The sequence below is a fragment of the Rhinoderma darwinii genome, chromosome 11 (assembly GCF_050947455.1).
Source record: "Rhinoderma darwinii isolate aRhiDar2 chromosome 11, aRhiDar2.hap1, whole genome shotgun sequence".
Taxonomy (NCBI): Eukaryota; Metazoa; Chordata; class Amphibia; order Anura; family Rhinodermatidae; genus Rhinoderma; species Rhinoderma darwinii.
In genome coordinates this window covers 82879920-82894265 of record NC_134697.1, presented here as the reverse complement: position 1 = coordinate 82894265, position 14346 = coordinate 82879920, and the positions used below count along the sequence as shown (strand labels likewise).

The following is a 14346-nucleotide window of genomic DNA, read 5'->3' as shown; positions in this document are numbered from 1 at the left end:
ATGTAAAGAATAAGAGATTTGAATTTTGAAATTGAAATTTCAACATTCAAGATAACAATAAAGGACTGAAAAAAAATATTTAAAAAGAGTTTCCAGTAACGGATTCTAGATTTCAGATGGAGAAAACGATTTACACAACACACGCACACGTACACGATGGGGTTCCACCGTTACGTCAGCCTTTTTGATGGCTGTGCTATTCTTGACATCAAATTTAACAGAATTGCCTATGGAGGCTCTGAATGGAGCCTCCGTGCAAATGTGAACAGAGCCTAACCGCACCAAGTCTATCCAACCGAGTTGCTCTTTCACTTGGGTGCGGCGGTACGGAGGGGCAGGCAGACCCATGTAATACACGTCACATGACTCTGTCCACCTACTCCATTCACTTTTCTGTGCTAGATTAAGCGGACTTCTAGTATTAGGTGCGAGCAGAATATAGGGCTGCAGACTAACATTTCCACCATGTGAACTGAGGAAAACAGTAGTCACCGAGCAGGACAGTCACTGTCGCTATGGTAACACATTTGCTTGTGCATTTAGCTATTAGCTTCTAGTGTTATCAATGACCTATGCCAAAAGAGCAAAATTTCTCACCTTGCTGGCCCAAGCATCCTCATCCCAGGAGGTAAGCTGCAATACCCGGATTATTTCATTTATCTCTGTACTCATTTTCTCCACTGTAAAGTTTCGGTTTTTTAAAGCCTCCTCAATACCTTGACTGCGGCAGTTCTTCGTTGTTACAAAGATCTTCATAGCTGGGGGGGGGGGGGGGGAGGGAAGCATTATTATTTTTTTTTTTTAGAGAATTGATTAAATAAATAGTTTTGCCATTAAACACTGAGGATTATAGGACAATCCCAAAGAAGGAAACAATAACAGAACAATGAAACCGCCACCTAGGCCGAATACATACCGGAGATCAGGACTGGCAAAAGATCTTTGACTGTGTTCATAGAATTGACCAGCATGATACGGTGTTCCTGGTGGGTCAGCTCCTGCTGACGTTCATCAATCATCTTCGCCATCTTTGTCATTCCTTAGGCAAGATACAATAGGGCTTAGCCAAGAGAACTGCGTGCAACTTTACATATGGGTCTGTATTGTTTGACGAAAGCCTGATCTAGACACCTTTTTCCGCAGTGGTTGGGCAGGTAGAGTCAGACTAGTATAAACCAACCCCTCCTGTCCTGCATTATGTATACAGCATATACTTTTAGAGATTCTGGTGCCACCAAATTCAAAATATGAAATGGTGCTTTTATTGAGACAGACTAACTTGGGCCCCTCTTTGCATGTGTTTGGGACACTAAATTAGATTGTGTTGTTTATGGCCATGACCTAAACTTAATGTTTATAGGGTTTGACCTGCGAAGGACATTTAATACTTTGCCACAGGATAGGTGAGAAAGGTCTGATCACTGGGGCTTCACCACTGACCTGAGACCCCCTTTACTGCATGACCGCAGTGAGGAGGAGTTTGCATGGAGTGGTGGTCACGCACGCGCCCTGCTGCTCCATTCAATGTCTATGGGGCCGATGGAAAGAGCTGAATGCTATACTTGGATATCTCCACCAACACCATAGACATTGACTGGATCGGCAAGAAACATGCGTGACCAGAGCTCCATTCAAACTCCCTTCTTACTGCACGACCACAGTGAGGAGAAGGGGGGGGGGGGCTTGGAAACCTTGGTCTAGTAAGTGAAGAGGGTCCCAGCGGTGGGGGCCCCAAGTGATCAAACATTTCTCACCCAACTTCTTTAACTAGCAGATGACTTGGTTTATCATAACAAGGACGGGTGTCTATGATTCTTCTTGCCACTGTACCCAGATTAGTCTCAATCTTTCCCTGGTTAACGGAACAACCAAAAAAAAAAAAACATTTCTTGTTGTCACTTACCTGGCCCCAAGTTCTTGGTGTAAGTGACCAGATCCTCCATGCTCTCCACTACCTCGGCCACAGTCAGATACTCCAGTATGCCTTTGCACACCCTGATGATTTTCCTCACCTGTTTATATAAAACAGTGACCGTGGCCATTACTTTCCACCGGGTGGTAATACCAATACACACGCTACTTTGTACATTTTCCGCTTTCACACTTAAACATCTTTATACATAAAACTTCAAGTGTATTTTGGATCTAACCGTTGTAATAGGGCTGCCTTTGTTGGTAGGTTTGTGCAAGCACACAGTGTTAACTCATTAACAACAACGTGTCCCATCTCAGAACTTCCTAAACTAAACCGTCGTGGCTGCAAACACATAAAATCGGTCTCAGAAAAACACTACCGAAATAGGATATAGAAAACATATACACCATATACAAAAATAGGAAGAAAAATAAATAAAATAAGAGTACCAAATAGGACGCACTATAAAAAGACAACAAACTAAAGACTGTCAAGTGTAAACACCAACCACAGCATGACAAGCTATCCTCGTGACGAAATACCCATGTGGTCACGGGAGGCCGCATAATCCCCCGGGCTCAGTGTATTCGAAAAATCCATATATAACCTCGCACGCGAGTAGACGCACAGAAGTAGCGGCATTATGGCGACATGACAACATGGTGACCACGCGAACATCTTGTCATGCCACTGGTGGAGTTTAAATTGAAAGCAACAGTAGGACATTGGCATTCGGGATCAGAATCCTGACAGGACATTGATAGACCAGAGTTTTTTGTTTTTTTTTATTAAGGTTTCTGCATCATCAAAAAATGCAGTCCCTCCAAGGTTAAAGAGTAGTAAGGATCTGGATCACATCATGTGCCAGAATAGAGAGTTGCTCTTTGAGGAGTGTTTGGCAGACCCCATGCATCAATGCATTATATTGATGGCCATTCAATTAAATGGCTGGAACGTAATGCTACATTTCGCCCGTTTCAACTACCGCAGGGGAAAATGTGTGGCGAGCCACTGATTTTTTGGGATTCATTTGGGACATGATTTTTTTTCTGCCTGCTGCTCTTCTTCAGAAAAAAAACGAAGAAAAATTTTGCTCAGGACAATATTGAGGATGTTCGGCCTTGAGTTTCTCTTTGGAAGCTAGTCCTTGGGTAAGACTCCAGCTAAGAACCCTTCAACAGGTATTTCTACAGAAATTGAACAAGACTCCCGCAGGCCCGGACAGACTTCTTCACTTGTCCAGACAGTTCTCGGATTGGTGGATGGATCCCCCAAATCAAAGACATTTCTGTCATGTCATCCCGAGATGCATAAATACGGACACATCCATCTCCGACTTAGGGGCCCATCTAGCGGGCAACACCACCCAAGTGCCTTGGTCCGACGTAGAGAGGGATTGCTCATCGAAGCTCAGAGAGCTAAGAGCTATTCTTCTAGTGCTGACAGATTATTCTATTATGGAGGTGGTGACAATGTATCAGGCTGAGAACCGACAATATAACCTCCGTCATATTACAATCGGGGTGGCACCCACTTGGAGGCCTTCATAAAAGAAGCTGCGATAATTTGACAAGGTGATTTACGAGTATCTCCTCTCAGCAGTCCACATATCCACTAAGGGAAAACATGGTTACATTCTAAATTTACACACTACATTACACTGCTCTCTCAAGTCAAAATTGTTTTTGGACGATCATTATAACTCGAGACCAGAACTATGAAAAACTAAAGCCCCTATTTAGACCAAAAAAGGAAAAGGTTTAGATATTTTTTTTTTTTTTTAAAGAATACATATAATGAAAGTCCTTACATATATTCAAAGAGAGCTAATGGAAGTTGGTAACTCACTTTCCATTGGGAACAGTGGAGCAGAGCGAGCGGTGTACGGACTAAAAGACTTTCTATTGAGCCCGTAAAGCGCACGCTCCGCTTACAGAGGAAAGCTGAACAGAAATCCTGTGCTCACACGAGCGCTGCTGTTGCTTCGTTTCAGTGATCGGTGGAGGTCTTGGTGCTCGGACACTCACCGATCAAAACTTCTGACATGTCAAACGTTTTCCTTTCAGAACATAAAATAATACAGATTGGCTCTACTTGCCCCCAATTTGATGTGATGATTCCCTGGTGTTTTACCAATGAAATACCCATACTAAGGTTATGTACACACGCAGTGAGCAAAAAGGTCTGAAAATACGGAGCTGTTTTCAGACGAAAACAGCTACTGATTTTCAGACGTTTTTTTAACAACTCACGTTTTCGCAGCGTTTTTGGAGCGGTTTTTCAATTGAGTCAATGAAAAACGCCTCCAAAAACGTCCCAAGAAGTGTCCTGCACTTCTTTTGACGAGCCGTCATTTTATGCGCCGTATTTTGACAGCGACGCGTAAAATCAAGGCTCGTAGGAACAGAACATCGTAAATCCCATTGAAAGCAATGGGCAGATGTTTGTAGGCGTATTAGGGGTGTTTTTTCAGGCGTAATTCGAGGCGTAAAACGCCCGAATTACACCTGAAACCACTGTGCGTGAACATACCCTAAGGCTATGTTCACACGGGGTATTTTGCCGAGTTTTTTGACGCGGAAACCGCGTCGCAAAACTCGGCAGAAACGGCCCGAGAACGCCCATATCTTCGGGCGCTTCCGCCTCGGACCTCCCATTGACTTCAATGGGAGGCAGGAGAAAGCGTATATCTCGCTGTTCTATGCCCGCGGCGCTCAATGGCCGCGGGCGAAAAACGGCGCGATAATTGCCGCGAAAATCGGCGTGCAGGGAGAGGAATATCTGCCTCAAAGTTCCAAACGGAATTTTGAGGCAGATATTCCTCCCCCAAAATACTCTGTGTGAACATAGCCTAATAGTATGGATCTTCCAGCAAACTCATGCAGCGTAGACCATCCCTATCTGTGGTAAGTTAAATGAGGTTTCAAATTACGGAGGAAAGTCTGCTCTAACCAAAGTAAAGTGTCTCAGTTTAATGAATAAGCGGCTTTGTTTTGGGTTGAAAACGTAACCCTTATGAATGACCGATCCGCTTTACATCAACTTTTAAAGGGGTTTTCCCATGGGGGACATTTATGACATATCCACAGGATGGGTCATAAATGTAAGATAGATGCGGGTCCATCCTCTTTGCTACGCTGTTTCCGTAACTACTATTCAGTTCTATGGGAGTAACAAAAACAGCGTAGCTCAGTGAGTTACGCAATTTCCTTAACTCCCGACCATGTAATCAGGAAGTGGCCGGGAGGCAGGGTGAGCACAGAGGTAGAACGGGATTTAGGGGGCCATGTTCCAGAGATAGATGCGGGTGCAACTTGCACCCATCTGACATTCATGACATATCCTGTGGATATGTCATTAATGTTCCTCATGGGTTACTGCCTTTAAATGACAATCGGTTAGTCATTCCCCCATAGTGCTTATTCCTGTAAAAAATCAATAAATGTGAATTTATAAATGTGGAAACAAGTAGCAAAAATGAGCAATCACGTGACACCAACCTCAGCTTCATCAAACGTCAAGAGCAGGTCTGAAGTGCCGGACAGTATTCCACGGGAACCATCAATGAGATAATCACGAGCTGGGACAGAGTATGGGTCGGCATGGAGCATCTGGGCAGCTTGGACCAGCTTTGCACAAGCATTTTCTACTCTACGAGAGAAAAATAAAAATAGAGAGAAGGGTACAATTTTTATGTCACTTGCCCATATTTATCATTTCTGTGTCATATTTAAAGGGGTAGCAGTGATGGCATATCGCTAGGATCCCCACCTATCCTGAAAACGACGGAGCCACAGCATTGATTTAGTGCTGCGTCCTCTTCACCGTTTTTCCCAGCATAGCGGCGCCCCGATCACCCGCTAGGCAGGGAACTGCAGGACAACCCCATTCAAGTGCATTGGGCCACCACCGTCCCCTGCACATTTCAGTGGGCCAGGAGAGCCGCTGTACAAGGAAAAACTAGAACGGAAAGTAGTGCTAAACCAGCGCTGGTGCCCCTTCTATCTCAGGATCGGCGAGTGTCCCAGAAATCAGTCTCACAACGATCATAAAAAGATGGTATATCCTAGCTTTAAGTTTTGTTTATTATTTTTTTTATAAACACACACAACCACAAAGTACATCTCAGGCTCTGTTCACATCTGCGTTAGGGTCCCGTTCTGATGTTCCGTCGGAAGTTTCCGTCAGAACGGGACCCTGGGCAGACACAAACTGACACCAACGGAAACCAGAGGTTTCCGTTTCCATCACCATTGATTTCAATGGTGACGGAGCCGATGCCCGTGGTTTCCGTTTGTCTCTTTTGCGCACCGGATCCGTCGTTTTGCCAGAAGCAATAGCGTAGTCGACTACGCTATTGCTTCCAGCAAAACTACGGATCCGGTGCATAACAGACCCAAATGGAAACTATGGGCACCGGATCCGTCACTATTGAAGTCAATGGGGATGGAAACGGAAACCTCTGGTTTCCGTCGGTGTCAGTTTGTGTCTGCTCAGGGTCCCGTTTTGACGGAAACCTCAGACGGAACGTCAGAATGGGACCCTAACGCAGATGTGAACGAAGCCTCATGTGGATTATAATTTAATATTTAGTATTGAACTTCTGCAGTTTGATTCAACACGTGAATTTAATAATCATTCTGCTTATACAGTAAACCTTAAAGGGTAACTAAACTGTCAAAAAACTTCTTACCAGAAAAGCCAAATGGAAACCGAAGCGGCTCACCCGAGCGCTTCTGCTACTTCGTTTTAGTGATCGGTGGGGGACTCAGTGCTCGGACCCCCATCGATCAAAACTTCTGACATGTCAGAAGTTTTTTGAAAGTTCAGTTACCCTTTAAGAGGCAAGCCTGAATGACTCATTTTATGAACAAGATCTGTTCAGGTGTTAGAGGACTAATTTACAGACAGCGGGGTGGCTTTCTTTTACTACTTCAATACGGAGTAAGATTTATTTTAAGGAATGGTTTACAAAGCAAGACCCTCATTTATTAAAGAGCCTATAAGTGAATAGATCTGCCTGCTGCCAGCTGCCATGTTTACCTTTGGACATCATTTCAGTCTATTTATATAGGCAGAATCGACGTAAAATGGTAACTTTGTAAATGCATTGCATTACTTATCTTATACTAGTCTTGACTTGGCCCTAGGGTCCGATTACACGGCCCGATATGGGTTGTGAAAATGACTCCCGATCAACGAGACAGCTCATTGATCGGCGCTCGTTTGCTTCTTTCACAAGGAGATATGATTCTATGAGGAGCTTTGATCGTTACGCCAACCGCTCGTCGGGAAGCGTTCATATGAATACTCGTTTTCCCGATCATCGGCCCGTGTCAAAGGGCCTTTAGTTACATTTAGAATTCTGCCTGCCACTGGTTGCTGAAGGTAAATGTACTGTCCACCAATATCCTCAAGTCAATTTCAGTGGCAGTTTTACCCAGTGTTTTACTAGTTAATGAATAAACTATAGAATTTGTAACCCTTTATTTATCCACAGACTTCATTTGACACCTCTATGCCCAAGCCTTCAACTTCCGCCAAATCCCTCAGTAATGCAACGGTATATATGTTTTAGTTTTTGTTAACATAGGGGCCTAATTGCGCCGTTTGCCACACCTAAACATATACCACATGAGCATTTCATGACATACGTCCACCAAGGTTGCCCTACCCCTGGCATAGACGCTTGAAAATTTAAGGTCAGAAGCCTGCACATTTTTGATTGCAGCTCTGGCCTAGAACTCAGGATCAGTACATTGTATTTTAAAAAGTTATTCAACAACTTATATAGATTAATCCTATATTTCAAACGTTTAGCATTGAATATACCAGTCCCCTTTCAAATACCCCCAAAAAAACTTAATAAATATAAACTTCTTATATACACACACACATTTTAGATTTAGGAAAACTGGATGGCAAACCTATGGGACTCTGAAAACAACTACAGTGAAGGAAATAAGTATTTGATCCCTTGCTGATTTTGTAAGTTTGCCCACTGTCAAAGTCATGAACAGTCTAGAATTTTTAGGCTAGGTTAATTTTACCAGTGAGAGATAGATTATATAAAAATAAAAAAATAAAATCACATTGTCAAAATTATATATATTTATTTGCATTGTGCACAGAGAAATAAGTATTTGATCCCCTACCAACAATTAAGAGTTCAGCCTCCTCCAGACCAGTTACACGCTCCAAATCAACTTGGTGAGAGCTCAGCCGAAAACTAACGGGGGGAACTTGTTAATGATCTCAAGGCAGCTGGGACCACAGTCACCAAGAAAACCATTGGTAACACATTACGCCGTAATGGATTAAAATCCTGCAGTGCCCGCAAGGTCCCCCTGCTCAAGAAGGCACATGTACAGGCCCGTCTGAAGTTTGCAAATGAACATCTGGATGATTCTGAGAGTGATTGGGAGAAGGTGCTGTGGTCAGATGAGACTAAAATTGAGCTCTTTGGCATTAACTCAACTCACCGTGTTTGGAGGAAGAGAAATGCTGCCTATGACCCAAAGAACACCGTCCCCACTGTCAAGCATGGAGGTGGAAACATTATGTTTTGGGGGTGTTTCTCTGCTAAGGGCACAGGACTACTTCACCGCATCAATGGGAGAATGGATGGAGCCATGTACTGTCAAATCCTGAGTGACAACCTCCTTCCCTCCACCAGGACATTAAAAATGTCTCGTGGCTGGGTCTTCCAGCATGACAATGACCCGAAACATACAGCCAAGGCAACAAAGGAGTGGCTCAAAAAGAAGCACATTAAGGTCATGGAGTGGCCTAGCCAGTCTCCAGACCTTAATCCCATCGAAAATGTATGGAGGGAGCTGAAGATCCGAGTTGCCAAGCGACAGCCTCGAAATCTTAATGATTTACAGATGATCTGCAAAGAGGAGTGGGCCAAAATTCCATCTAACATGTGTGCAAACCTCATCATCAACTACAAAAAACGTCTGACTGCTGTGCTTGCCAACAAGGGTTTTGCCACCAAGTATTAAGTCTTGTTTGCCAAAGGGATCAAATACTTATTTCTCTGTGCACAATGCAAATAAATATATATAATTTTGACAATGTGATTTTCTTTTCTTTTTTTTTTTTTTAAATATAATCTATCTCTCACTGGTAAAATTAACCTAGCCTAAAAATTCTAGACTGTTCATGTCTTTGACAGTGGGCAAACTTACAAAATCAGCAAGGGATCAAATACTTATTTCCTTCACTGTATATGGGCTGCCCCTCATTATTTCGAAACAACTATGAAACTAAATAATAAAATTTGGAACTTGGTAAAACTGGTCTGTTTTTCTGTTGTTATTTTAGGGAGAAACAAATGATCCATCATCTTCCCTATGAACAGTTGTAGAGCTGGATGTATTTTTGTAACATTACATTCAATTAGGTTTTATTCATTAAAGGGGTTCTGTGGGGACCAATAATTATTATTACTACTCATTGCAGTATGTGAGTACACTCGCTAATATACATACAGCTCTCCCCTCGGGTTTATTCGGAGATTTTCATAGATTTTTATATTGCAGCCAGGGGACCGGAAGTCTAGTTGCACAAGTCTTCTCGGATGACGATATGACTCTTCGTCATGTGACCTGCCCCGTGGTACTCTATGTCCAAGAAGTAGCAGTAGTACATCGATTAAATCGATGTACAGCAGAATCTGTCACATGACGAAGAGTCGTATTGTCATCAAAGAAGACTGTGCAACTAGACTTCCGGTCCCCCAGCAGCAATATAAAAATCTATGAAAATCTTAGAATCAGCGCGACGGGGGACCGGAATGTATATTAGTGAGTGTACTCACATACTGCAGTAAGTACACCGCTAATAAAGGGGTTATGTGGTGACCAAAAATTAACGGCCACAATTCCAATATTATCATAGTGCTACATGTGTTGTGCCCACTGTCAAAGTACTCACTTGATGAAGGCAGGAGGCATGTCTCTTTTCATAATCTGGTCTTCCGTTGTCTGGACTGTCTCTTTGCCAACCTGAGATAAAAATAAAATAAAACAATGTTAGAAATATACAGGGTGCAACTCAATGAAACCCCTAAATAAAGGTCTGGTCAAACCAACGAACTTCAGAACAATTAGGGTATGTTCACACGATTAACAAAATACGTCTGAAAATACGGAGCTGTTTTTAAGGGAAAACAGCTCCTGATTTTCAGACGTTTTTCGCTGCGTTTTTTCAATAGAGTCTATGAGAAAACGGCTCCAAAAACGTCCCAAGAAGTGTCCTGCACTTCTTTTGACGAGCCGTAATTTTACGCGCCGTATTTTGACAGCGACGCGTAAAATGACAGCTCGTCTGCACAGAACATCGTAAGACCCATTGCAAGCAATGGGCAGATGTTTGCCGACGTATTGGAGACGTCTTTTCAGGCGTAATTTGAGGCGTAAAATACCTCCATTACGTCTTAAAAGAGGTCGTGTGCACATACCCTTAGTCGAATAATGCCGCCCTGCGTGCAACCAAAGTGTCCCATGATCTGTCACATATCAGTATAAATACACTTGTTCTGAAAGGCCCCTGATGCTGCAACACTCAGCAGGCAATGTGAAGACCAAGTAGCTCTCCAAACAGGTCAGTGACAAAGTCGTGGAGAAGTATAGATCAGGGTTAGGCTATAAAAATACATCTAAAAAACATAAAACATTCCACAAAGCACCATTAAAAAACATGGAAAAATATGGCACAAGCACAACTATAAATCTGACAAGAGAGAAACGCCCACAAAAACTCAAACCAGGCAAGGGGATTCAACAGACACCGACGATAACACTTAAAGAGGCTCTGTCACCACATTATAAGTTCCCCATCTCCTACATAATGTGATCGGCGCTGTAATGTAGATAACAGCAGTGTTTTTTTTTTTATTTAGAAAAACAATCAATTTTGACCAAGTTATGACCTATTTTAGATTTATGCTAATGACTTTAATAGACAACTGGGCGTGTTTTTACGTGAGCGTTGTGGAGAGAAGTGTATGACGCTGACCAATCAGCCTCATACACTTCTCTCCATTCATGTACTCAGCACATCGTGATCTTGCGAGATCACGATGTGCTGTCACTTATTCACACATTAACTTTACTGAAGTGTCGAGAGTGAATAGACATCAACTCCAGCCAGGACGCGATGTCTATTAACACTCCCGACACTTCGGTAACGTTTGTGTGTGACTTAATCACACAGCACATCAAGATCACCCTGTGCTGTCATTTATAGCGTGATCTCGAGAGATCACGCTTGCTGTCATTAAGTCCCACACAAACGTTACCGAAGTGTCGGGAGTGTTAATAGACATCGCGTCCTGGCTGGAGGTGATGTCTATTCACTCTGAAGACACTTCAGTAAAGTTAATGTGTAAGTAAGTGACAGCACATCGTGATCTCGCAAGATCACGATGTGCTGAGTACATGAATGGAGAGAAGTGTATGACGCTGATTGGTCAGTCATACACTTCTCTCCACAACGCCCACTTGGTCAAAATGTAAAAACACGCCCAGTTGTCTATTAAGAAAGTCGTTAGCCTAAATCTAAAATAGGTCATATCTTGCTCAAAACTGATAGTTTTTCTAAATAAAAAAACACTGCTGTTATCTACATCACAGCGCCAATCACATTATGTAGGAGATAGGGCACTTATGTGGTGACAGAGCCTCTTTAAGGAGCTCCAAAGATCTACGGCGGAGATGGAAGTATCAGCCCACAGGACCACTATAATCCGTACACTCCACACAGCGGGAGTTCATGGAAGAGTGGCCAAAAGAAAAAAAGCCATGGCTTATAGAAAAACCATAGGAAAACAAGTTTGAGTTCATCAAGCCGCACGTGACTTCCCAAACACACGGAGGAAGGTTCTCTGGTCAGAGGAGACTAAAACTTAGCATTTACCATGATGGCCAAAAAGTTGTGTGTGGCGCAAACCCAACACCCCAAGAACACCATTTCCACAGTGAAGAATGGTGGTGGCCGCATCATGCTGTGGGGATGCTTTCATTGGCAGGGACTGGAAAACTGGTCAGCAGCGTAGGAAAGATAGATGGCAGTGAATACAGGGCAATTCTTGAGAAAAACCCGTTTTAGTCAGCAAGAGATTTCAGATTGGGGCGGAGGTTCGCCTTCCAGCAGGACAATGACCCTAAATATACTGCTAAAGCTTCACTGGAGTGGTTAAAGTGGGAAAATATTTCAAGGTCATGGAATGACCTATACCAGGGGTCTCAAGCACGCGGCCCGCATGCGGCCCCTGGGGCCGCTAGTATCGGCTCTGCTCCGAGCCTCTGGAATTCCCTGACATCGCTGCCCATATATGGACAGTGTGTTAGGGTCTTGCCCAGAGCGGAGCAGAGCGCTGGTGTCGGCTCTGCTCCTGGACTCTGTGGAATTCCCTGACATCGCTATCCACATATAAACAGCGATGTCTGGGTCTTCCCCAGAGCGGAGTCCTGGGCAGAGCGCTAGTACAGGCTCTGCTCCGGGACTCTGTGGAATTCCCTGACATCGCTGCCCATATGTGGACAGTGTGTCAGGGTCTTCCCCATAGCTGAGTCCCGGGCAGAGCGCTAGTATAGGCTCTGCTCCGGGACGCTGCGGAATTCCCCGACATCGCTGCCCATATATGGACAGTGTGTTAGGGTCTTGCCCAGAGCGGAGCAGAGCGCTGGTGTCGGCTCTGCTCCTGGACTCTGTGGAATTCCCTGACATCGCTGCCCATATGTGGACAGTGTGTCAGGGTCTTCCCCATAGCGGAGTCCCGGGCAGAGCGCTAGTATAGGCTCTGCTCCGGGACGCTGCGGAATTCCCTGACATATCTGCCCATATATGGACAGTGTTGTCAGGAGCAGAGCTGGAATCCCGGGCAGAGTGCCAGAAGCGGCTCTGCTCCGGGACTCCAGCTCTGGGCAAGCCCCTGACGGCGCTGGGGCAGCCGCTACAGGAGGGAGCTGGGGCAGCCGCTACAGGAGGGAGCTGGGGCAGCCGCTACAGGAGGGAGCTGGGGCAGCCGCTACAGGAGGGAGCTGGGGCAGCCTCTACAGGAGGGAGCTGGGGCAGCCTCTACAGGAGGGAGCTGGGGCAGCCTCTACAGGAGGGAGCTGGGGCAGCCTCTACAGGAGGGAGCTGGGGCAGCCTCTACAGGAGGGAGCTGGGGCAGCCTCTACAGGAGGGCGCTGTGGCATTATCTACAAGCGGGTGTGTGTGGCAGTATCTGAAGAGGACACTGGCATTATCTAGGGGTGTGTGGCATTACCTACAGAGGGCACTGTGGCCTTACCTACAGAGGGCACTGTGGCCTTACCTACAGAGGGCACTGTGGCCTTACCTACAGAGGGCACTGTGGCCTTACCTACAGAGGGCACTGTGGCCTTACCTACAGAGGGCACTGTGGCCTTACCTACAGAGGGCACTGTGGCAGCATCCACAGAGGGCACTGCGGCAGCATCCACAGAGGGCACTGCGGCAGCATCCACAGAGGGCACTGCGGCAGCATCCACAGAGGGCACTGCGGCAGCATCCACAGAGGGCACTGCGGCAGCATCCACAGAGGTCACTGCGGCAGCATCCACAGAGGGCACTGCGGCAGCATCCACAGAGGGCACTGCGGCAGCATCCACAGAGGGCACTGCGGCAGCATCCACAGAGGGCACTGCGGCAGCATCCACAGAGGGCACTGCGGCAGCATCCACAGAGGGCACTGCGGCAGCATCCACAGAGGGCACTGCGGCACTATCTAAAAAGGGGCTGGCCAATCTTGACATGTGTGCTAACTGAGCCACCGGACTGCATTTAGCGACACTTAAACTGGAAAGCTGGATGGTTGAAATAAGCACGTGGAGAAATATCTCAAATTTGAAACCTAGCGGTATTATTATAGTAATGTAGTGTTATTATTCTAGTCATATAGTATTATAGTAGTTCAAATAACTAATTGATTAACAATAATTTTGTATTGTATCAAATTTGAAAGTAATGCGGCCCATCAACTTCCCATTTTTTCTATATGCGGCCCACTTACCCGGCCGAGTTGGAGACCCCTGACCTAGACATAGCCCAGACCTCAATCCAATTGATAATCTGTGGCATGATTTAAAGAAGCTGTATACTAGCACAACTGTGAAGGAGTTGGAACAATGTTGCTTGGAAGAAAGGGCAAAAATCCCAGTGTATAGACATGCTAAGCCAATAGAGACATACCCCAAGAGACTGGTATCTGTGTGCCACAAAGTATTTACTTTCAGGGGGTGAATACATATGCACATTAAAGTTGTTTTTTGTCGTAATTACGTTTTTTGTCACAGTAAAAATATTTTGCATCTTAAAAGCACTAGGCACGTTGTGTAAATCCATTTTAATTCAAGGTTGTAATGCAACAAAACTGGAAAAACACCAAGGGGTGAATC

At 44.9% G+C, this 14346-nt stretch overlaps 1 protein-coding gene across 1 annotated transcript in view; it reads right to left on the bottom strand.

The window, feature by feature from the left end:
* The window catches only part of VCL (vinculin), an 80109-nt gene that overhangs the window by 32705 nt on the left and 33058 nt on the right, over positions 1 to 14346 (bottom strand). Inside the window, exons 2-6 of the mRNA XM_075841849.1 lie at positions 9857 to 9927; positions 5416 to 5566; positions 1904 to 2012; positions 917 to 1039; positions 598 to 758 (exon numbers count right to left, since the gene is read on the bottom strand). Coding sequence (XP_075697964.1) covers positions 598 to 758; positions 917 to 1039; positions 1904 to 2012; positions 5416 to 5566; positions 9857 to 9927 — 615 coding nt within the window. The remainder of the gene's footprint in view (positions 1 to 597; positions 759 to 916; positions 1040 to 1903; positions 2013 to 5415; positions 5567 to 9856; positions 9928 to 14346) is intronic.